Raw genomic sequence first — 25,076 nt, forward strand, 5'->3', positions numbered from 1 at the left:
ATTCTTTCCACAATGTTGGATTTTTACATAAATGTTCTGAAATCTTTTAAAAGAGCACAATAGGAGTTCCCGTCGTGGCACAGTGGTTAACAAATCCGACTAGGAACCATGAGGTTGCAGGTTAGGTCCCTGGCCTTGCTCAGTGGGTTAAGGATCCGGCATTGTCCTGAGCTGTGGTGTAGGTCGCAGACACGGCTTGGATCCCGCGTTGCTGTGGCTCTGGCATAGGCTGGCGGCTACAGCTCCGATTCGACCCCTAGCCTGGGAACCTCCATGTGCTGCGGGAAGTGGCCCTCGAAAAGGCAAAAAGACAAAATAAATAAATAAATAAAAAATAAAAGAGCACAACAGGGATAAGCCCAGAACCATGACAGCTTTGTTTCAATAGAGAATTAAGAGGAGGCCTGTTTATGAAATATCTTTAAGACGAATTATTCGTGCTGGGAAATCAACAAATTACTCAATCAGCTATAATGCTCAACTGTGTTATTTGTCCAAGAGTTTGAAATGGTCCTGAAAAACTCCAGAGAGATGAGAACATGGCAAGAAATTATACCCCATGGAGTCACATAAAGACCCTAAATGCTACATTATCATCACTATTATATAATGTGCTTTATAGTTACCAAAGTGCATTGATATACATTATATGAATTGATCATCAGGACAACTTTATGAATGAGGTAATAGTACTAAATCATGTTGGAATTTGCAATCTAACCACTTGAAAATAATAATAATAACAACAATCATACTAATTATAGCTAGCACCTAAAGAGGGTTTATTTACATGCCAAGTACTTTCTTTGTGCTTTTACATTTGTCAACTACACACAGCAATCACAAGGTTAGGAATCAAAGCATCTTCTTTATTAAAGTTAGTTATCAAATTGTTTCTACCTGATGCAAAAATTTCAGGATTTTTTTTTGGGGGGGGGTTGCGTACCCACATAGAAATTCCCAGGTTAGGGGTCGAATCGGAGCTGTAGCCACCAGCCTATACCACAGCCACATCAAGGCCGGATCTGAGCTGCGGCTACAACTTACGCCACAGCTCAGGGCAACACCAGATCCTTAAACCACTGAGTGAGGCCAGGGACCGAACCTGCGTCCTGATGGATGCTAGTCAGATTTGTTTCCGCTGAACCATGATGGAAACTCCCAAATATTTCAGTTTTTGAAACCTCTCTCCTGAGCTGAAGATAATCAGGGAATGACCACCCTGACTTTCCCATCCAGGTCCTGCTATACAGCTGGAACAGACAGAACTGAGGTCTGGATGCAACAGGCTTATGTGGCATAGGGGTCTTTTTACTGGCAGAGCCTGAATGTGTAAGCTTCAGGCTGTCCCCACTTTCACCAGTCTCTCACAAGTGTTTTCAGTAGGTGGAAAATTGTTACTGAACATGATGCTGCTCTCCTAGGGAGTCAAGCAGATGCCTCCATGGAAGACAATGAGTGTTCCTTCCTACTTCCAACACCTGCAACAGCCAAATGAGGAAAACTGAGGACCAGGTGGGCTTAGAAGCTTCCTTCAAGCCAAAGAACTGGCAAGTGGCAAAGACAGAGCTTGAGTCTTAGCACTCTAACGCTATCCACATCAGTTTTACACTGGAAACTTCCACTTCCATTCAGACCAGTTTGATGAAAGACAAGAGTTTTGAAAGGCAAAACTCTTGAACACTCTTCTAGAAATGTTCTCATGCCTTAACCAGATTCTCTTTCTGCCACAATTTTTTGCCATGTGCTCTGAAAGCTCAACATTCAAACCATTTCTTTCTGAGCCAAGTTAAAGGATAGAGGGAACAGCAAAAAAGAAAAGAGAAAGCATTGTAACTATACTTCGAGGAGTTCCCTTGGTAGCTCAGTAGTTAACAAATCCAACTAGGATTCATGAGGAGGCAGGCTCGGTCCCTGGCTTCAATCAGTGGGTTAAGGCATTGCCATGAGCTATGGTGTAGGTCACAGATACGGTTCAGTCCCACATTACTGTGGCTGTGGAGTGGGCCAGCAGCTGTAGCTCCTATTCGACCCCTAGCCTAGGAATATCCATATGCTGCAGGTGCAGCCCTAAAAAGCAAAATAAATAAATAGGTAAATAAATATAACTGTACTTCATCTCACATTGGCATATTTAAAATCTGACTTGGTTTGACCTTGCTTCATTTCTATTACTCAATAAGTACCCATTATATTGAATAATGGGAAAAATCTTTGGTTTAGAGAGTTATCAATCATGCCAAAACACCAATGTTTTGCTTTGGCGAACATCAGAAAAGCAAAAGCTGATACTACATTATTCTCTTATTTGTATTTTTTCATCAGTCTTCTTTCAACAGGCATTCCAGTGTGAAACAGCTTGTTAGTTTATTTTCCACCAAATATATACACATAATTACTATATGCCAGTTCATACAGTATTTACCTTCCTGTTTATTAACAGGCTCAAACTGCAGAGTGTGAATAAATGTGATCTCATGCTACCATCATGAAAAAGTCTTACCAGTCTGATGCCATTGGAGGAAGTCTTCCCTCTAATTTATTTTGTGGGTTTTTTAATGAACAGTTTGAATGACTCACTGGATTTCTAAAGTTCTTTCTAAGAACTCCACTATGGGAATTTAGAGTTTAGTATCTCATCTCTCATGTAGTCTCTGATCTCTTAAGCTATTCTCCCAACAGTAAGCTCTCCAATTGCAATTATAGTAAGAGATTCTATAACTTACTAGAGTAGAATTTTGCGAGGTGAAAAGGGAATTAATTAAGTGAGGCTGAAAAGGAATTAAGAAGATCCCACAGTCCTGCCAACTTTGGACACTGTTAGCAAGTCTACTGGAGCCAAAAATGTTTTGTCTCTGCTGTAATGCTTCCTGATCAAGTAAAAAAAATAAAAAGGTTAAGTAACTTCAAGACCTCATAAAATCATGAGAAAAACTATTTCAGTTTTGAATAAACCAGTAATTACTTCAGATAATGATATCCAGCTCATCTATCTTCTACATCTTGTGGATAAATTTTCCTGGGTGACCTTTGAAATGTTACTTTTCTTTTCTTTGATTATTTAGATATTGTTCAAAAACCCAATTTAAGTATGTAATAATTGGTTTTAAAATCAAATAGCATTATTATAAAAACACAATTCGGATACATTAATTGTTTGATTTTAACCCTTCTAGAGCCAGGGCATCCTTTCAGCTCACCCATCTTAATTTTGTTTTTCTTTTTTTGCTGTTGTTTTTGTTTGCTTTTCTTTTCTTTTCTTTTTGGCTGCATACATAGCATGTGGAAGTTTCCAGGCCAGGAAGCAAACCCATGCCATAGCAGTGACCCAAGCCGCAGCAGTGACAACGCCGGATCCTTAACCCTCTGCATCATGAGGAAAATCTTTAATTTTTTTTTTTCAGTGACTTTGGTTAGTTTTACAGTTGTATCCACTATTAAAGTCATATCGTTCTGAATCACTCCACTGCCCGTGAAAATATAATCAGAGTATACTAAAAGCTTAAAAATCATCAAAGAAAAACATTACAGTAGTATGAAAAATGTGTCAAATCAAAATTTTTTTTCTGTTTCTGACTGAATAAACCTATTCATCTCACTAAGCAATTAGCTTTCAAAAATAACCAATAGGAGTTCACATCATGGTGCAGCAGAAACAAATCCCACTAGGAACCATGAGGTTGCAGGTTCAATCCCTGGCCTCACTCAGGGAGTTAAGGATCCAGCATTGCCGTGAGCTGTGGTGTAGGTCATAGATGTGGCTCGGATCTGGCATTGCTGTGGCTGTGGTGTAGGCCAGCAGCTATGGCTCCAATTGGACCCCTAGCCTGGGAACCTCCATATGCCACGGATGCAGCCCTAAAAAAGACAAAAAATAATAATAATAACAAATAGATAAAACTTTTTTTCCTTTTTGGCCACACCTACAGTGTGTGGCCATGGATCAAATCCATGCCATAGCTGCAAATTGCACCATAGCTGCAGCAATGCCAGATCCTTTAACCCACTGCACCAGGCCAGGGATTGAACCTGCACCTCTGTAGCTACCTAAGCCACTGCAGTAAAATTCTTAACCCAATGGGCCATGGCAGGAGCTCCTAATGTAATTTAATTTTAACAGCTATATATGGTTGCCATACTATACAGCACAAGTATATATTATCATGTTTTACCTTCATAGTAACCTTGTTAAGCAGGTTATCTCCACTAAAAAGAAGGAAAATAAGTGCAAAGATATTAAGTGACTTGCCAACATTACAGAGCTTAAAACTGACCAAGTGTATATTTGAATCCAGTTCTTTGGGAATATAAGTTCTCAGCTCTTTCTATGATGCCACATCAAGCTCAAGACAGTAGTTCCCGTGTGGCTCAGCAGGTTAAGAGCCCGACATAGTGTCCATGAGGATGCAGGTTCAATCCCTGGCCTTGCTCAGTGAGATAAGGATCCAGCATTGCAGCAAACTGCAGTGTAGGTCGAAGATGCAGCTCAGATCCGGTGTTGTGGTGGCTGTGGTGTAGGCTGGCAGCTGCAGCTCCAATTTGAGCCCTAGCCTGGGAACTTCCATATGCTGCAGGTGCGAGTATAAAAAAAAAAAAAAAAAAAGCTCAAGGCAAGTATGAATCAAGAAAAAACCACTCCTAAAACTAGTGATTCTATGGAATCCTCTAAAAGTTCACAATGGGCAGTGGATTGCAAAGAACTAACTGAAACTTTACCCTACTTGTAAGCTAATAAATTAGCATGACACAGTTTCATGGAAACTATTTAAAGGTAGGAGACTCCTGATTCATAGAGTAAGGACTTTATTACAGCAACACCAGTAGCCAGAGTACAGGCAGACCTCAGAGATATTGCAGGTTTGATTCCAGACCACCATAACAAAGCAAATATTGCAATAAGGCAAGATATACAATATTTTGGTTTCCTAGGGCATATAAAAGCTTACCCTATATCACAGTCTATGAGGAGTAAAACAGCATTATATCTAAAAACACAATGCAGATACATTAATTAAACACCAGCCAGAATGGCCATCATTAATAAGTCCACAAATAAGTGCTGGAGGGAGTGTGGAAAAAAGAGAACCCTCCTGCACTGTTGGTGGGAATGTAAGCTGGTACAACCATTGTGGAGAACAGTATGAGGTACCTTAGAAAACTATACATAGATCTACCATATGACCCAGCAACCCCACTCTTGGGCATATATCCAGACAAAACTTTCCTTAAAAAAGACACATGCACCCACATGTTCATTGCAACTGTATTCACAATAGCCAAAACATGGAAACAACTCAAATGTCCATCAACAGATGATTGGATTAGGAAGGTGTGGTATATATACACAATGGAATACTACTCAACCATAAAAAAACAAAATAATGCCATTTGCAGCAACACGGATGGAACTAGAGACTCTCATACTGAGTGAAGTAAGTCAGAGAAACACAAATACAATATGATATCACTTATATCTGGAATCTGATATATGGCACAGATGAACCTTTCCACAGAAAAGAAAATCATGGACTTGGAGAATAGACTTGTGGTTGCCAAGGGGGAAGGGGAGGGAGTGGGGTGGATTGGGAGCTTGGGGTTAGTGTATGCAAACTATTGCCTTTGGAATGGACTAGCAATGAGATCCTGCTGTGTAGCACTAGGAACTATGTGTAGTCACTTATGATGGAGCATGATAATGTGAGAAAAAAGAATGTATACGTGTATGTGTAACTGGATCCCCATGCTGTACAGTGGGGAAAAAAAATTGTGTTGGGGAAATAACAATTAAAAAAAGGTAACTTAGAAAGCTACCACATTGTAAATTATAGTTTTATATCTTTAAAGTGATTAGCAGGGTGGTGATAAATATAAATATGAAAAAAAGTACTTTACTGCTAAAAAAATGCTAACCATCATCTAAGCCTCCAGCAAGTTATAATCTTTTTGAAACAATAACATCAAAGATCACTGATCACAGACCAACATAACAAGTATAATAATAATGTAAACATTTGAAATATTGCAAGAATTACCAAGTGTGACCCAGAAACACTAAGTGAGGAAATGCTATTATGAAAAAATGGTGCCGATAGACTTGCTCAACTCAGGGTTGCCACAATCCTTCAATTTGTATTTTAAAAAAACCTGCAAAGTTCAATAAAACAAAGCACAATAAAAACAAGACAGTCTGTATTAGCAATTTCTGCACCAATTTCCCAAGCCCAAATTCCCACAGAGTGATGCAAAGGGAGCCAGATAACTCTTGCACGTGCAGTGAGTGTAGTATGGGTTGCATACTGAGCTAGGGAGACCAAATCTTTTACAATGAGCAATGAGCATCCTGCCCCTTACTCCAAAAGGAGGCATTATCTTTATCATACCAGCCTGTAAATATGCTTCCATTTCTAAATCTCTGTCATCAAGGCTATTCTGTATACAGACATCCTTGGAATGATAATCTGGAACAAAGGCAGTCACAAGACTTACATAAATGTGAGAGACACATACCACCCATGACAAATCACAAACTGGAAGAAAATCAGTCCATAAAAAGACAGATAGCTAAACATCAACAAGATAGTCAAAGGGTGGGGATAAACATGTATGTTTGACCAAAAGAGTATGTGTTCAAAGTTAGAAATAGAAAATTAATGTTTGGACCAGAAAATTAATGTGAAAGTAAATTTGAAAAATAATAGCACTATGTAAATGTCAGGAATCCTTGGCATTTTTATTGGGCACCAATATTGTGTTTATAAATATAGTTTTCCCCAAACTAGAAGCTCTTTCTCTCTTAGAAATGAATCATAAATATATGGACACAGCCTTCTTCCAGCCACCATAAAATCATAGCATAAAAACTGTTGTATGTTAGACTTAAAAGATGCTCAGAAACAATGAAGTTGTGGGAGTTCTCACTGTGGCTCAGTGGGTTACAAACCCAACTAGTGTCCATGAGGATGAGGGTTCCATTCCTGGCCTCACTCAGTAGGTTAAGGATCTGGCATTGCCATGAGCTGTGGTGTAGGTTGCAAACACGGCTCAGATCCAGCATTGCTGTAGCTGTGGTGTAGGCTGCAAACACGGCTCAGATCCAGCATTGCTGTGACTGTGGCTGGGGCATAGGCCTGCCACTGCAGCTCCGATTTGACACCTAGCCTGGGAACTCCCCATGCTGCAGGTGCAGCCCTAAAAAGCAAAAAAATGAAAAAGAAACAGTGAAGTCCTAATTATACAGATAGGGAAAATGAGACCCAAAAGCGTGGAACATCTTTTTTAGAGCCTCACAAGCAACCATCGATAGATCTAAGGTACTCTCTACTCTTGACCTTCCATTTCTGTATAAAACACTTTACTTCTCACCTCTCAACCTAAAGTAGATTGAGGCAAAAAAAAAAAAAAATGTATACCTGCAAACCTCCCTCTTACAAACATGCCCTTGGAGGCAGTTGGAGCAGAGCCAAGTGGTCTGAGACAGCAATACTTCCCAAGGTGATAGCTCAGTAGGAAACCTTAGCTCTGCAGGCAGCTTAAATGCTCATTTCCTTGACTGCTACCAAGGCACACTGCACTGCAGAAGCTTTAAAAGAAAATGTGTACACAGCACAGGAAGAAGCCCAGATCTTCTCTGAGGAATTGGGTACTTCAGTTGTGTCATTAAGCTGGGTCAAAAAAAAGTCATTTCATTTAAAAAAAAATGCTAATATAACCTCAAGCACCAGGAAGCTTAAATGACAGGTACTTCATAAAGTTCATTTTTATTATTCTCAGCTGAAAAGTAAATAACACATCTACAGGTGCCCTTCATATTAAAAGGCTCTATTTGCCTGCAATAGAGACTGTCTATTGACTAAAACCTTATCTATACTTCACAAGACAGATTGTTTTTCCCCATCACCTTTCAAAGAGATGTATCCAGTCCACAAAGGACAAAGGAAAACAGTCTGATAAAAAGAGATGGTGCAAGAGAAGCTAACTGAAAGAGCGCCCAACGACAATGACTGAAAATCCTGGAACAATTTGAGCAGTAAAACAAATAATATAGTATTGGATTATAACCCAGAAAATAAAATAAATATCCATGATATAATACTGATATAAATAAATAATCTAAATAAGCATCAGAGCACTTTTATAAAGGTCATTTCCCTAAAACTAGAGGCTACTGTCCTCTTAGGACAGGGTCCTAAGTGTATACATATATAAATATAAATTATTGAATAAGCAAAAAAGTGATGGGGCAAGACAAATCTTTCTTAAAGAAGAATCCCAAACAATATATGTATGTATCCCCCACTCCAGAAAGTGGAGCTTAATTCCCCCATAGGTATATATCTCCCCTACCCCTGAGGGTAGGCTAGACTTAATGACCAGTGTCCAAAAAGTAGAGAAAGGGAAAAATACCTTTGCAGAGGAGAATCCTGGCAAGCACTGCCTTAACCAAGTGATAAAGGTTAACATCCCCAGGGCTGTCATGTGGACATGATGGGATGAGAAGGGCACTTCTTCACAGTTTTCTTTCCAAAAACCCATAACCCCGTCTAATCATGAGAAAAATATCAGACAAACCAAGATCAGGGGTCATTCTGCAGGATACCTAGCCAGTTCTCTTCAAGGACATCAAAGTCATGAAAAAGAAGCAGAGTGAGAAACTGTCACAGGCCCAAGGAGCTGGGAAGTGTGATAACTAAATACTTTGTGACAAGCTGGGTTGAAACAGAAAGAAGCCATTAAGGGAATAACTGGTTAAATCCAAATAAAGTCTGGAATTTAATAGCAATGAACAATTTCTCTCTCTTAGTTCTGATAAACATACTATGTAATGTAAGATGTTAACAATTGAGTAAAACTGGGTGATGGACATACAGGAACTCTCTGTACTGTATTTAACAACTTTTCTATAAATATGAAATTATATCAAACTAAAAAGTTTACTTATCCCATTGTGGGCTTCTGCCTAGAGCACAGGAAAATTTTAGAGCTAATGAATTGCCAAATACACAAAGCACAGTTAAAGAAGTAGAAAGCTAAATGAATTCAATAGCCAGGGTGGAGTGGCAACAAGGAAAAACAAAGCTTGCTCTTCACTGAACAAAGTATTATTTGTGTAGTAGTCTGAGAAGCAAAATATGTTCTGAACATCACAAAAACTGAGGCTTTCCTTTACAGGTCAGCAGAAGTGATAAGGCAAAAGCCCAAACCAATGGGCTAACTAGACTTTAAAGAAATGAGTATGTTCTGGCTATCCAATAATGACTCTATTTAATAATAGAAAAGGCTCCAATTTAAAACATAAACAAATTGGACAAACTCTTCCAATTTGGGGAAGTTCCCTGAGTTCTCTTTAACTCTATAAATTATCTAGGATATTATAATACCTGACCTTTATATTATCATTGCCAAAGCAGTAAAATCACTTTGCAAATAAACTGTATCATCCTCCTGCCACCCAATCCTCTAAATTACTTTCTTTTTCCACTCAGGCCATCCTCTGTTTTCAATCCCACTCCACCCATACTATTTACATCCTCTGGCTTCATTAAAAAAAAAATCCCAGCCACCCTCTTGCCTTTTACACCTTTTCTGGATCTGTCATCAAACAATAATCCCTTCAAAATGATTGTGAATGAATGGAACTAACTGAATAGGTATGGATGCATATATCTGCTTTCCACATAAGCTTTATGAAAATGGGAGAAACTACTCATATAACTTGCCCTTTTTCTCATCATCTTTGATTAAAAACACTCAATTGTGTTACCAAAAGAAGCAAGGAAGGCATGGGCATAGTTTGTGGTACATGTGGTTTGAACTTTCTTAAAAAGTTATTAAAGTCAAATTCACAAGCCAACTACAAATGTTTACTAAGGAACTATGTTAAGTGGACTGACAAATGCACAATATTTCATTCAATATAGAGAATGTTTACATTGTGTTTCAACACTTTTACTGCTGAAAAGTAAATTTAAAAGGGATAGATTAAACATTCAAAGACACAAACACAAGTAAATATCCCTTAGTTCAATATGGAGATAACAAATCCATTAGTATATCTATATTTAAGCATGCTCGGCAAACAACGGACTGAACAAATGTTTACTGAGTATCTGTTAGGTGTCAGGAAATGTGCAAGCACTATGGCAAATGCTGTCTCATTCAATTTTTTCAATAAAATGTAAGGCAGATATAATTATCCTTATTTTTCAAACTGTAGAACCACGCTTCCAAAGATTAAATCACCTAAGGATAATGATATGTTACTTCAGGTAAATAATATTAGCTCCTTTAACTGACAAACCCCAACCTATCAATGGTTTAACACATTAAAATGTTATTTCTCACTAATATCACCACCTAATGCAAGGCGAAAGTGGGGAGGGGTTGAATCCTGCCCCACCTGGTCATTCAGGAACAAGGATACTACCATCCCATTCAACTGGTGGATGGAGATTGACAGCAAGGATAGTGCAACAGAAGTGACACATACCATTTCTGCTCACATTCCATTCCCCAAAATTGATCCCTATTCTGCTATTAGGGGAAGACTGAGTGCTTTCTTGCTAACTTAAGGAATGGGATAAAGATGTGTGCTATCACTACTGATGGTCGCCATAGTACAGAAAGGTCTAGCCACTTTAATAAGGAGGAAAAAAAAAAAGGTATACAGGTAAGAAGGAAGAAATAAAGGCTTTCCTATTTGCAAATGGCACGTTCATCAAGGTAGAAAATTCCAAGAATCTATCAAAAAGGTCCTATAATTAGTAAGTGCATTAAGCAAGGCTGCGTAACACAAGATTAACACACAAAGCAAATCACGTTTCTATATCCTAAAAAATAAACATGTATAAACTGAAATTAAAAACACAATGTCGGAGTTCCCGTCGTGGCGCAGTGGTTAACGAATCCGACTAGGAACCATGAGGTTGCGGGTTCAGTCCCTGCCCTTGCTCAGTGGGTTAACCATCTGGCGTTGCCGTGAGCTGTGGTGTAGGTTGCAGATGCGGCTCGGATCCTGCGTTGCTGTGGCTCTGGCGTAGGCCGGTGGCTACAGCTCCGACTGGACCCCTAGCATGGGAACCTCCATATGCTGCGGGAGCGGCCCAAGAAATAGCAAAAAAAAAAAAAAAAAATGCCATTTATAATCACTTCAAAGAAAATAAAATACTTAGGTATAAATCTAACACAACATGTGTAGGACTTGTATGCTGAAAATTACAAAGTGCAAAGGAAGTAAATAAAAGGAGGCTTGAATAAATACAAATAAGTAAAAAGAAGGCAGAGTTACAGCAAAGAATACCAATAATTATATTAAATGTAAGTGATCTAAAAGGCAGAGAATATCCAACCAGAGGCTGTCTATAAGAAACTAACTTAACAAAGACATGTATTGGTTAAAATTAAAAGGATAGAAAAACATATACACAATGCAATCATTAATTAAAAGAAAGCTGGAGTGGCTATATTAATATAAAAAGTAATTAGCAGAACAGAGAACATTATCAGGGATAAATGGAGATATGACATAATAATATAATAGTTGATTCACTAAGACATAGCAATTCTAAATGAGTTGCATCTGATAACAGAGCTTCAAAATACCTGACTCAAAACTAAAGGGGGAGATTGGCCTACCTGCAATTATAGTTGGCGATTTTAACATTCTTCTCTCAATAGTTGATGAAACATAAGTAAAGGTATAGAGGATCTGAACAATTCTTTCAAGCAAGTTACATAGAACAATCGCAGAATACACATTTTTTAAACACACATATAACATCATCAAGACAGATTCTAAACTGAGCTATAGGGAGTTCCCATCGTGGCACAGTGGTTAACGAACCCGACTAGGAACCATGAGGTTGCGGGTTCGATCCCTGGCATTGCTCAGTGGGTTAACGATCCGGCGTTGCCGTGAGCTGTGGTGCAGACGCAGCTGGGATCCAGCGTTGCTGTGGCTCTGGCGTAGGCTGGTGGCTACAGCTCCGATTCGACCTCTAGCCTGGGAACCTCCATATGCCACGAGAGCAGCCCAAGAAAATGGCAAAAAGACAAAAATAAATAAATAAATAAACTGAGCTATAAAATAAGTCTCAATAAATTTTAAATGACTGAAATCATACAAATTATATTTTGTGAGTTTGAGCACAATGGAATTAAATATCAATTCTCTAAAAAATCCATAAAATCCTTAAAGATTCTGAAGTTAAGAAATGCACTCCTGGAGTTCCCATATGGCTCAGCAGAAATGAATCTGACTAGTATCCATGAGGATGCAGGTTCAATCCTTTACCTCACTCAGGGGGTTAAGGATCCGGTGTTGCCATAAGCTGTGGTATAGGTCACAGATGCGGCTCGAATCTGGCATTGCTGTGGCTGTGCTGTAGGCCAGCGGCTGTAGCTTCGATTCAACCCCTAGCCTGGGAACCTCCATATGCCACAGGTGCAGCCCTAAAAAGACAAAAAGAAAAGAAAAGAAAAAAAAAAAAAGAAATGCACTCCTAACTATTGCATAAGTTAAAAAGAAACCATAAAAGAAATTAGAAAAGATTTCTGACTAAATAACAATGAAAATACAAATACTATAATTTGTAGGATTTAGCTAAAATAGTGTTTAGAGCAAATTTTTTAAATTCTAAATTCTTACTTTATTGATGAAAAACATTTTAAACTAATTATTTTAACTTCTACATTAAGAAGCCAGAAAAAGAAGAGTGTGTTAATCCAAAGTAAAGGGAGGAAATAATAAATACAAACTCTGAAAATAATTAAAGCATAGATAATAAAGGGAATAAAATCATTCAAGAGGCTGAATAATAAAACTGAAAACCTTTACACAGGCTGATCAAAAACTAAAATTACCAGCATCAAAAATGGAGAGAACATCACTAGACATTACAAGCATTAAAAGTGTATGAAAGGACTATTATGACTAACTTTGTGACTATGAATATGATAACTTAGATAAAACTGACAAATTCCCTAAAGGATATAAATCACAGAAGTACAAAAGTGACACCGTAATAAACAGAAATCCTAAAGGTCCTGTATATATTGAAGAAATTGAATTTATAACTTAAAACCTTTTCATAAGGAAAACTCAACATCCAAAGGGATCCACAGGTACATTTCATAATATTCACAAACAAATCACATTGATATTTCTATTTTTTCAGAAGGTTTTTTTCTTAATTCATTTTTTAAGGCTGGCACAGCATTGATCCAAAACTAGGCAACATCAGCACAGGAAAAGGAATTTTCAGACAAATATCTCTCCTGAACATAAACACAAAAGTCCTTAACAAAACATTAGCAAATCAAATTTAGCAATATCTAAAAAGGCCAATACACTATAACTGGGTTTTTTCAAGACTGCAAGATTGGTTTAACATCCAAAATAAATTACTATAATTCATCACATTAACATAATAAAGAAATGTATCATAAAATCATCTCAATAGTTGAAAAAGAAACATTTGATAAAATTAAATATCCACTTATAAAAGCTATCAGCAATTTAGAAATACAAGAAAATGGAATTCCCATTGTGACTCCTTGGTTAACGAACCTGACTGGCATCCATAAGGATGCAGGTTCGATCCCTGGCCTCGCTCAGTGGATTAAGGATCCGGCACTGCTGAGAGCTATGGTGTAGGTCACAGACACAGCTCAGATCCCGCGTTGCTGTGGCTGTGGTGTAGGCTGGTGGCTACAGCTCCGACTGGACCCCTAGCCTGGGAACCTCCATATGCCGTGGTGCGGCCCTAAAAAGAGAGAAAGACAAAAAAGAAAAAAGAAATACAAGAACATTTCTTCAAACTAGTAAAAGGGATCTAAGAAAAACATAGTTAATTTTGTATTAAGGGTGACTGTTGAACATTTCTCCCTCTGATATCAGTAACAAGGTAAGAATGTCTGTCTTCACCTCTATTCAGCATTTTACTGGCATTCTAGTCAGTATGATAAGGCAAAACAAAGAAATAAAAGCAAAAAACTGGAAAAGAAATAAAACTGTCTCTATTTGCAAATGATCCTATGACTGTTTTCATAGAAAAATTCTAAGAATCTACAAAATAGCTACTAGAATTGATGAGTATTTAGTAAGATCACAGATTTAAAGTTAACATCCACAGTATTTATCCAAGCAATAAAAATGGAAATTGAATTACAAATACCATTTGCAAAAACATTAAAATGCATAGAGATAAATTTAAAGAAATATGTGTAAACCTCTACACTGAAAATTACATATATTACTGAGAGAAATTAAATGCCAAAATAAATGAAGAAGACTACTTTCTTCACGGATTGAATTGGAATCTAGTATCAACCAGAACAATCACCTTTTGTTCATTTCTGGGGAACCAGTGAATTGTGAGCTGAACAGGCCTCCAGTCACCTTCAATGGCCCTCACCCGGAGGCAACCTTGGCCTGCATCCTATACCTGGGGCATGGGAAGCACCCACTCTGAATGGGTCTGCATCCTGGAGGCCTCTGCTGGAGCAGGTGGGGCATCAGAGATGGTAGGGGCAGGTGGGGCAGGTCTGAACTGTTGTTCAAGTAGTAAGGCTTTCCACAGGCCAAACAGCATGGTGTTGGCTTGCTGGTCTATCTTTTTAAGTGGAGTCCTGGCAGCAAGAAGGTAAAGTCACATTTGCTTCCAGGTTACTTTTACAGCCAATTAAGACAGCTTTTGGCTTTCTGAGCTCCCTCTCCGCCTCAGGGCTTTCTTATAACCCAAACCTGTTCCTGGGATTTGTTGGTTCCCGCCAATCAGCAATGGATTGCCCAACACCATGAATGTCTTATCTTATGACTGGGTTCAGCGTGGATAATAGCTCCTCGTACCAGGTACTCCAGGTGGACTGAGGTATCTTGGCTTTTACTCCTGCAGTGAATGTGGCCCACTCAGGGCTCAAATACAGGGCTGTGGGAGGTCTGTTTTACCAAACTCCCTAAGAATTTATTTACCTCCTCTAGATTTCCACATGCCCAGGGAGACCCCCCTCAGTAGGCCAAGCCTCCCTGCAGGATAGAATAATATAATCTGAGGAGTGAGTACCCTGAGTAGCTACAGACCCCTGCGAATGCCATGTAGGCACTGCTGGAGGCTGGGGTGTGTGGTCATGTTGCTCACTTTCTCTGCTTCCTGACTGGTCAGAGAAATGCCATCACTCCCACGTCCCAGAGCCAAGCTAACCTGCTGGGATATTTTCCCTGGCCTTTTGTTGGAACTTGGCAGCTATCTCAATAAGCTCAGCAGGAGTATATTCTCTCAGCATGAATGTTTCCTGAATTGGGGGCTGCCCCACTGGTTGGGGTTGTTGTTGTTTTCTTTTCTATTGGGGTAAATAGCAGGGGGCATTTCATCCACTTTATTGTCAATCACCATAACATCCTTCTCATTCAAATCACTTTCACAGGGATTCTACCTCTCAGCATCCCAATCAGGCTTTGTTAGACAATCAGATCTTCATACTTAGCAGCTTGTGGCCTCCTTGCTTTGCAAACCAGCACACTAAGGACTCTAACTTTTTATTCTGCTCTCTCACCTTGTCTGCCAGCCAAAGCTAGCAGAGTAATGGACACTACACATCCTTTTCCAACCTCAGCTCTTCTTCCAACTTTTTTTTAATAGCCACACCGTGGCAACGCAAGATTCTTTAACCCACTGCTGAGCAGGAATTGAACCTGTGCCTCCGCAGCAATCTGATCCACTGCAGTCGGATTCTTAACTGCACCACAATGAGAACCCCCTTCTTCCAACTTCTAACTTGAGCTCCCACCTCTGGTTGGACACCCGTGGCCAGCAAACTGTCCACAGTAGAGACTAGCCCACAGCCAGCCCTTCATTTCCTTTCTTTGGTTCAGTGCACCATGAAGAGTTTCTCTAAACTAGCTAGGGTTCCAGGGTGTCCCCCAAAGCATCTGACATACAGGTCACCCTTTCTCACATAGAGGTCAATGGACTGCTCGGGATTTCCCGCACCATTACCTCCTTCCAGAGACCCATTTCTCCAATCTCCTAACTGGTTCACCTATAGTTGGTTTTAATTCAGGAATTTCCCAGGTGAAATCTGAAACTCTTCATGTATGAAGAGCAAGGAGAAACCAAAGGAAAAGGTAGACCACTCCAGATGAGTCGGTGGCTGGTCTACTAAGCAATGGCACTTGCATATGAGGCAGGTTTTGAGTGTCCACGAGATGAACAGATCTCTGCATTTGTCCACCAGAATCTTTCATCATTGTATAGATGCCTTAACTGGATGCAATCACTTATAATGTCCAGACGATCTCAATAATACCCTAATCTCTCAAGGCTGTGTCCTTTAAAACCATTCCCACTTCAGGAACTGTCAGCAAAATGTACTTTCCCCCAAGGGAGGGAGGAGCTTCCCACTGCCCACTGTCCGCAGGTCAATCAGTGGTCATGTCCTCTGGATGACCTCCCCCCATGATAAACATAAAACCCAAAACTATTATGCTTCTCAGAGAAAATAGAGAAAAATAACTTTGTGACTTTGAGGTCAGAAAACACTTAAGGACACAGGAAGCTCTAATCATAAAGAAAACATGGATCACAGAGATGTAATCAAAATTAAAGTTTTCTGCTTTAACTAAAGATATCATTAAAAAATGCAAAGGCAAACCACAGAGTGGAAGAAGAGGTCCACAAAACATTGTTCTGACAAAAGACTTGTGTCCAGAATATAAAAACATCTCCTAAAATTCTGTTATCAGATTTCTTTGAATTTTTACAATGATAATGTTTTCCTGTTATTAGGAGTATAGTAACCTCATAATAACCACATGCCATGTCCCAACCACAATTTAAATAAATAAATAAGAAAAAGAGAAGAAAGAACCCCACACTCTAATATCTCTACACCTTCCCTTGCGGCAACTAAAGATCAAATTGAGAAACATGCTACTACTATCCACCCTTTCTTTCCCTTGGACAAGCAAAGAAAAATCTTTACGAAGGCTGGGGAAGTGGATTTACAAACAATTAGGGTGATAAAAGCAGTAATATGAGGACAAGCTGCCTCTCCTAAAATAAAAAAAGAAGAAACCAGCACGTAATTTTTAAATGATTTGAAGAAATCTGGGCAAAATGAAAGCAATCAAAAAAAGAGATAAAAGAAGATTTACGGCAAATTGTTAATAGTTATTGAAAACCAAAAGACTAGATAAGATGGCGAAATTAACAAGGAGCTGAATATGCTCATAAGCTCACTGGTGACTGGGGCTCTGACTGTCACTGGGATAATATGAATCAGAGGCGCTGAAGCATCTCGGTAAATGGGAGCAGCATGCACTGAGCCATTTAGTTTACACTGATTCTCTTCTCTTTGTAATTCTAATGAAAAACCATTTAACTATGGCTTTGGACTCCAATGGTATTTTCCATGTCATCACTAGAACAGGAACTGAGAGTTGCAAACCATCCCTCTACCCCACCCCACTGCAAGATGTTCCTACATCAACCCCTGATGGATATATCTGGTTTTAGCTATGATTATTGCAGTTAATCTTCCATTCCAGGGGACTAGTAAAAGTTTAGCGTGTTGACAGCAGTATTTGCACTGGTTCTGCAGAATGCATTTTGAGTTAAGCATTATTATAGTTCCTCCTCCTCCAACATGTGAGACGCTAAAGACACTTAAGAGATTTCCAGGTGCTATTTAACCACCACTGTTCTAACTAGAAACCATACTACCTCCTAAGGAGTGATTATAAACCCATGCGTTATTCTCTTAAGAGAATAAAAGGAAACCAAGAAAATTGAGGTTGGATCACTTCCTAAGGATGCATGTGTCTCCGGCCCCTTCACTGCCTCCAACATGATCTCTTAAATTGCTCAAGGAATTCTATTCACCTGGTGTCCCCAGGCCCCACTGACTCCTAGCCTCCCCATTTACTGCTTTGCTGCTTCCTCTTTTACATTTCATTCACTCCAAAAATGTTCTCTGTCCCAATTTAAAGGATAATGAGTGAAGAAAACTAAAAACAGCCTGGTTAAAAAAGATAATCTCTCATCTTAAAAAGAAAACAACTTGACTCCACATGTCCCTCCAAAGCTAATGTCATATCCCTCTGCTCCCCTTTTCAATAAAACTCAAAGTAACGGCTCCTATTCACTGTCTCTATTTCCTCTCCTCCACTCCTTCTTGAAACCGCCACATGCAGCCTTTCATCTCCACCACTGTACCAAACAACTCTTACCAAGGTCAAGAATGTCACCCAGATTGCCCAGCCATGTTAGTAGTATTTACACCTTGGATCACTTTCCCTTACTTGATACACTTTCTTCACATGCTAATGGGATGGGATTCCCTCTCATCATTCTCCTCCACCTCGGGAGCCTTTCTTGTCTTTTAATTTGCAGGTTCCTCCTTACCTACTTGACTTGAAAACTGTGAAGAGTTCCAAAGTCCAGTCCTCACACTTGTTCAATCTATCATAACTCCCCAGGTGATCTCTCACCAGCCATTCAAAAGAATGTATTATATGTGTTTTTATGGGAAAAAAAACTTCAAGATAATGAAATGAAAAAAAAAGATAAAGATGGAAGTTGGATGTGTTGCAGGAGCTTGCAGTGGCTAATATACAGGGATAGAAAATTTAACTTTTACTCCAAAATACTCAGACACAAATAAACCAGGAAGTCATGGTGTCACAGTAAAGAGCTGACAGTGCAGTTCCCCCAAACTGTGATGTTTTTACTAATTTAACTAGAGGCAGTTAAAAAGATGAAGCAGGCATGCATTCTACCCTCCAGAAATGTATAGTCTGCTGGGGGGGAATGAAAAAATAAATAGTTACAAAGCAAGGAGCAAAATGGTGTCCCTAGAGAAATGACAATTAGGAGTTATGGGAGCTTATATAAGTGGAACAGCTTAAAAGCTCAATGAAGCTGAATTAGCTGATTTTTTTTTTTTACTGCACGCTTTTGAAATTAATGCATTTCCTAATTGCCTCTATAATCATATAGAAATTTCTAAAGTTTTCTGTCCCTATTAATGCTACTCTATGCTCGCAATCTTAGAATGGAAAAGCCTTCTTACTAAGAACTTCTCTTTCCTACAAACCCTAAGAACCCAGGAAACACATAGCTAAAGATTCATACTTGGAGAAAAAACTTTATTCACTTTATTAAAGAGAAAGGAGTCAAAATAGATAAAAACATGGAACACCAGGAGAAATATAGAGAGGTTGCTTGAAGCAGCAGTAGATGGCTCAGCTGGACTCTGAACCCAGGTCTGTCTGATTCCAGAGCCCAGACTCTTTCAATTTTATAGCCTGGTCTCAAAAATAAATGCAAATTTAAACAGATCATAAAAGGAGGGAAGGGTACCAGTGGAGAAAAAAACATTCAGTTTACAAGAAAGAGGGAATTGTTGATGGAGCCAAAACCCTGAAAGAATGAGAGAAACAGAAGACATTCAAAAGTAGGTTCATCTACGGGAAAAACATAATGGAGACAGGCAGGTAGAAGGATCCTCACTTAACTGCAGGAAGATACAGATTACATTAAAAAAAAAAATTGCCCCAGGGGATGGGAGGAATGGACTGGGGGTTTTGGGAATGGCATATGTACAATGAGGTATATGGAATCATTGGGCAATGGGAACCTGATTTATAGCACAGAAAACCCTTACCTAGTGTTCTGTGACAATCCATGTGGGAAAAGAATCTAAGAGAGAATGGATATGTGTGTATGTATGACTGGGTCACTTTGTTGTACAGCAGAAATTATCAAAAAAAAAAAAAAAAAAAAAAGAGTTCCCGTCGTGGCGCAGTGGTTAACGAATCCGACTAGGAACCATGAGGTTGCGGGTTCGGTCCCTGCCCTTGCTCAGTGGGTTAACGATCCGGCATTGCTGTGAGCTGTGGTGTAGGTTGCAGATTCGGCTCGGATCCCACGTTGCTGTGGCTCTGGCATAGGCTGGTGGCTACGGCTCCGATTAGACGCCTAGCCTGGGAACCTCCATATGCCGCAGGAGCGGCCCAAGATATAGCAAAAAAAAAGACAAAAAAAAAAAAGAAATTATCACAACCTTGTAAATTAATTATGCTTCAATAAAACTTAAAAAAAAACAATTGTCCCATTTTTGGTCTTTAGTGAAAGCATTACTTTTTCTTTTGTTTTCTATATCTAAAGGATAAATGGTGCTCATTTCCCTTCTTGGTTTTTGCCCTACAAGTGGGAGAAATTAAATTTCAAGCTGGATCTCACTCAGGCTGGAGATTTTTATTCCTGCTCCCTGCCTTCCAGTCACCACTTCATCCAAAGACTGCCCCCACCTTCACCCCTATTTCACACATGACTCACCTGCTCTTGCCCTTCTTTTAGCATCCTTTGCTAAAATCATTATGTCTTTTAAGCCTAATCCACATCAATCTATGTCCCTTCTTAAAACTACTGAAACACCAGTTTTTCTTTGAAGTTTTCCTGGACCTAATACCATAGAGCCAAATCAGAGGATTTGATCTGTATTCTGACCAGTAGTCATTAGCTGTGAATGCAGATTTTGATTGACTTGTTCTCATGAATATATATTTATATCTGACATTACTTTTTAAAAATTCCTTATAGCTGTGCAATCAATAAATGTCATTATCTCATTGATGGCCCAGCTTAATCCAGCTGTGCAATAGACAGATGATAGATAGATAGATAGATAGATAGATAGACAGACAGACAGATAGATAGGGAACACAAATGTTAACCAAAACTAAATGAATTTTTTAAACGTAGAGATCTTTGAGTTTGGTGATAATGCTGTTTCAGAGTCGATTTACTGTATTACTCTAGAACAATTTTCCATAAACATCAAAGTAACATTATATGCTTTTTTCCCCTCTCTTTTCTCCAAAGAAATGCACAGTGGGATATGTAAAATGTCAGAAATAATTAGACAAAATTGCACAATTCCATTGTGGCTCTAAAATACCTCTGGAGTTGAGTATTTGCTGTGAAACTTTAAAATCTGGTTTGTAAGCTGCTTATTATAAACAATATTTTTAATATAATGGTTCCAGAATTTTTAAAGCATATTATGTGACTATATGTTTCCAAATATAAAAAGCCTTATAAATATAAATAAGAAAGTAATCTGAGTAGCAAAATAGACTTTGCATTTGTTAATTTCTTCCTCAGAAAGAGTTTGGGAACTTAAAAAAAAAAGTAGCCTTTGAATAATAATCTAAAGATGAAATTTACTAGTGAATATAGCAAAACAGAAACAGACATTGAGAATAAACACAGAAGGAGTCGATGTGTGCCTAAGTCCTTATAGTCCAGGGCCTGTTTCCCTATAGCTGCTCCCTATTGCCGGAGGAGGAGAGAAGTACCCTGGAACCTTTCAGGACTCTTGGTCTTTTGGGAGCGACCCAAATCGAGTGAGGGAAGAGGGAGGAAACACCCCCTGCATCCCTGCAGGAATAATTTATTCAAAAAGGAGAAAAGAAAAATACTCAATATGCAAAAGTCTTGTGAAGAAAATGAAAGAGAATCACAGAACATGCCACAGGCCGAGGAAGACCGCCCTTTGGAAGATGTACCACAGGAAGCAGAAAGAAATCCTCAACCTTCCAAAGAAGGTGTAAGCCAGGAAGCTGAAGGAAACCTTGGCGCAGGGCTGACTCAGCCTAGCCAGGGATATAAAGAGGACACTCTGGTTAGGCATTTGGATGCTGAAGAAATGGTAAGAGGAGTAGATGAGTTGGAAAGGCTTAGGGAAGAGATAAGAAGAGTAAGAAACAAGTTTGTGATGATGCATTGGAAGCAAAGACATTCACACAGCTGCCCTTATCCTGTGTGCTTTAGACCTTGAATTTTTTTTTTTTTTGGTCTGATATTAAAATCTAGCCCCTGCTTTCTTTCTGTTAGCATTTTCTGATGTACCTTTGACTTTCTTTTTATTTCTAATCATCTGGTGGAGTTTTGTTTTAGGTAGTTTCCTTGTTACCAGCATCTGGATTTTGTATTTTGATATATTTTCCAGGTCCGTTTTCCTGGAAACTTCCAACTGGGAAGTTTCACACACGTGCGTGAAAATATTTTCATTCCACATTGTAAAGAAAAACATAACAGGTTACAGAGCAGCATATTTAGTATTAGCTCACATATGTAGGGGAAATTCTCAAATTTGTGTGTGTGTGTGTTTGCACAAGTACGCATGTGTGTACACATACGTGCATATATCGAGAATTTGTGCTTATTTCTTGTGTGGTGTGAGTTTTCTTTTTGCTTATATGTATTTTTTAATGAACACATCACTCAAAAAAAATTAAAGTTTTTTTTATATAATTAAGAGTCAATCAAGTAATTTGCAACCAGCTTATAAGGGCAATGGGGGCACCTAAACTGATGAGAGAATTATTAACAAAAAATGTAAACCTCAAGTTACCTCTGGATCTCTCAGCCAGGGGAATAAAACTGGCAATTATTACCAATAAAAAAAGAGAATAAACACAGATATAAAAATAAACTAGTGGTTACAGGTGATGGGGGCAATATAGGGGTAGGGACTAAGAGGTACAAAGTATTATGTATTAAATAAGCTACAAGGATATATTGTGTACAACGTAGGAAATATAGGCAATATTTTATAACAACTATAAATGGAGTAAGGCATTAAATCATGAATCATTATATTGTATACCTGCATCTTATATAATATTGTACATCAACTATACTTCAATTTTAAAAAGATGAAGTTTACACTCAGAGAAAAAAATTTTATTAAAACTATGTGAAGGTTTTATGAATACCAAAACACTGTCATGTCTTCTAGGTAAAAAGAATATGGCTTTTTCTTTCATTAACCAGTAGTATACTCTTTTCCAGGAACCTTCCATTCAGAAGAAATGCTGTAGCGCTTCCCTTTACCCACACAGAATGGAACCCAAGAGATGACACAGCTGAAGAAATTACAGCCTCCTTACAAATGAGAGACATTCGAGTCTACGTAGTTTCCAGCTGAAGGAAAAACAACCAGCAGCCTCTCTATACTGTCGATTAGGACAGGGGAAAATGAACATCACTAACTGCACCACAGAAGCCAGTGTGGCTGTGAGACCCAAGACCATCACTGAGAAGATGCTCATCTCCATGGCTCTGGTGATCATCACCACCCTGACCATGCTGCTGAACTTGGCCGTGATCATGGCCATCTGTACCACCAAGAAGCTCCACCAGCCTGCCAACTACCTGATATGCTCTTTAGCCGTGACGGACCTCTTGGTGGCCGTGCTCGTCATGCCCCTGAGCATCATGTACATCGTCATGGACAGCTGGAGGCTGGGATACTTCATCTGTGAGGTGTGGCTGAGCGTGGACATGACCTGCTGCACCTGCTCCATCCTTCATCTCTGTGTGATTGCCCTGGACAGGTACTGGGCCATCACCAATGCTATCGAGTATGCCAGGAAGAGGACCGCCAAGAGGGCCGGACTGATGATCCTCACCGTCTGGACCATCTCCATCTTCATCTCCATGCCTCCTCTGTTCTGGAGGAGCCACCGCCAACTCAGCCCACCCCCAAGCCAGTGCGCCATTCAGCACGACCACGTCATCTACACCATCTACTCCACACTTGGGGCATTTTACATCCCCTTGACTTTGATACTGATTCTCTATTACCGGATTTACCATGCAGCCAAGAGCCTGTACCAGAAAAGAGGATCAAGCAGGCACTTAAGCAACAGAAGCACAGATAGCCAAAATTCATTTGCAAGTTGTAAATTGACACAGACCTTCTGTGTGTCTGACTTCTCCACCTCAGACCCTACCACAGAATTTGAAAAGATCCACACCTCCATCAGGATCCCTCCTTTTGACAATGACCTAGATCACCCAGGAGAACGCCAGCAGATCTCTAGTACCAGGGAGCGCAAGGCAGCTCGCATCCTGGGGCTGATTTTGGGTGCGTTCATCTTGTCCTGGCTGCCATTTTTCATCAAAGAGCTGATTGTAGGTCTGAGCATCTACACCGTATCCTCTGAAGTGGCCGATTTTTTGACATGGCTCGGTTATGTTAATTCTCTGATCAACCCTCTACTCTACACAAGTTTTAATGAAGACTTTAAGCTGGCTTTTAAAAAGCTTATTAGGTGCCGAGAACATATTTAGATTGTAGAAAGCCAGAAGCCATGACTTTTACCAGCCTCGTGAGTGCACGGGGGTAGGGGTGCATCTTATAAATTCTTGAACACAGTTGGTTCAGGAGAGTTTGTAAGTATGTGTCGTCTTAGTTTTTGTTTGGTTGGTTTTTTTCATTTAGTTTGAGTCTTGTCATTTGGTGTGTTTTCTACCTCTGGTCTTATTTGTGGTACATAATTTCAAATAAACACTCATACGAAAACAGAAATTTCATAGAAGTAATAATAAGGTGAACCAGTAAATACTTTTTATTTTTTCAGCCATTTCAGTTAACCCTGCAGTTAAAGAATGTCCAAATAAATCTTCATTTGCGGAATTTCTTATTCTCATAAATCAAATAACTGACAACTTGCCCTTGTGTGCGGCATTAATTCTGTTATGGATCCAAATGCTTACAAATTCTGTGGGAATTGCATGACCACATAAAGCACTTTTTTAAAGTGGTGTGCTGTCATCTACCGCTTGCAGACCTGAACTAAAGTCATTTACTATGACTACATAGCCCACTCCTTTCAGGCACAAATAGTACAGCTGGCATCTCCTTTTCAGTTCATGATTAAATAAATATCCTCATTCTCTAAACAGAACCTAGAATGAATATACTGGACTTTCTTAGGTCTTTGACTATGAATGGAAAACATAAGCAAAGGATATTATAAAACAATCACTGAAATCTGCCAATCTGTTGCTATTTTACCTGATGGACATATTGGGCCCCCTCCAATTTTAATAAGTTTCCCAGCTAACCCTCAAATACAATCTCTCCTTTCAGCAGGATTAAGGTGGAAGTATGTGTCAGATCTGGAGAACGTTTAAAGCAGCTTAATGGGGTGCAGTGATCAAATGAAGGAATATATTCCCTGAAGAACTATGTTGGAGAATGCTACTCATTATCAGTTGTGCACTTGG

General features: G+C 39.2%; 2 protein-coding genes across 2 annotated transcripts in view; both read left to right on the forward strand.

Moving 5' to 3' along the window:
- Positions 1 to 24,364, forward strand: part of HTR1E (5-hydroxytryptamine receptor 1E) — an 86,959-nt gene extending 62,595 nt beyond the window's left edge. Inside the window, exon 2 of the mRNA XM_047760672.1 lies at positions 22,854 to 24,364. Within this exon, the coding sequence (XP_047616628.1) occupies positions 23,040 to 24,137 (1,098 nt within the window). The 5' untranslated portion in view covers positions 22,854 to 23,039 and the 3' untranslated portion in view covers positions 24,138 to 24,364. The remainder of the gene's footprint in view (positions 1 to 22,853) is intronic.
- LOC125115924 (transcription elongation factor A protein-like 8) lies at positions 21,484 to 21,887 on the forward strand. The gene has a single exon (XM_047760684.1). The coding sequence runs from the start codon at positions 21,484 to 21,486 to the stop codon at positions 21,835 to 21,837; it is 354 nt and encodes a 117-aa protein (XP_047616640.1). The 3' UTR covers positions 21,838 to 21,887.
- Positions 24,365 to 25,076: the final 712 nt, after the last annotated feature.

The sequence above is a fragment of the Phacochoerus africanus genome, chromosome 2 (assembly GCF_016906955.1).
Source record: "Phacochoerus africanus isolate WHEZ1 chromosome 2, ROS_Pafr_v1, whole genome shotgun sequence".
Taxonomy (NCBI): Eukaryota; Metazoa; Chordata; class Mammalia; order Artiodactyla; family Suidae; genus Phacochoerus; species Phacochoerus africanus.

Excerpts from the sequence above, each read along its gene's own strand:
- LOC125115924 (XM_047760684.1), top strand. The coding sequence starts at position 21,484 with ATGCAAAAGTCTTGTGAAGAAAATGAAAGAGAATCACAGAACATGCCA.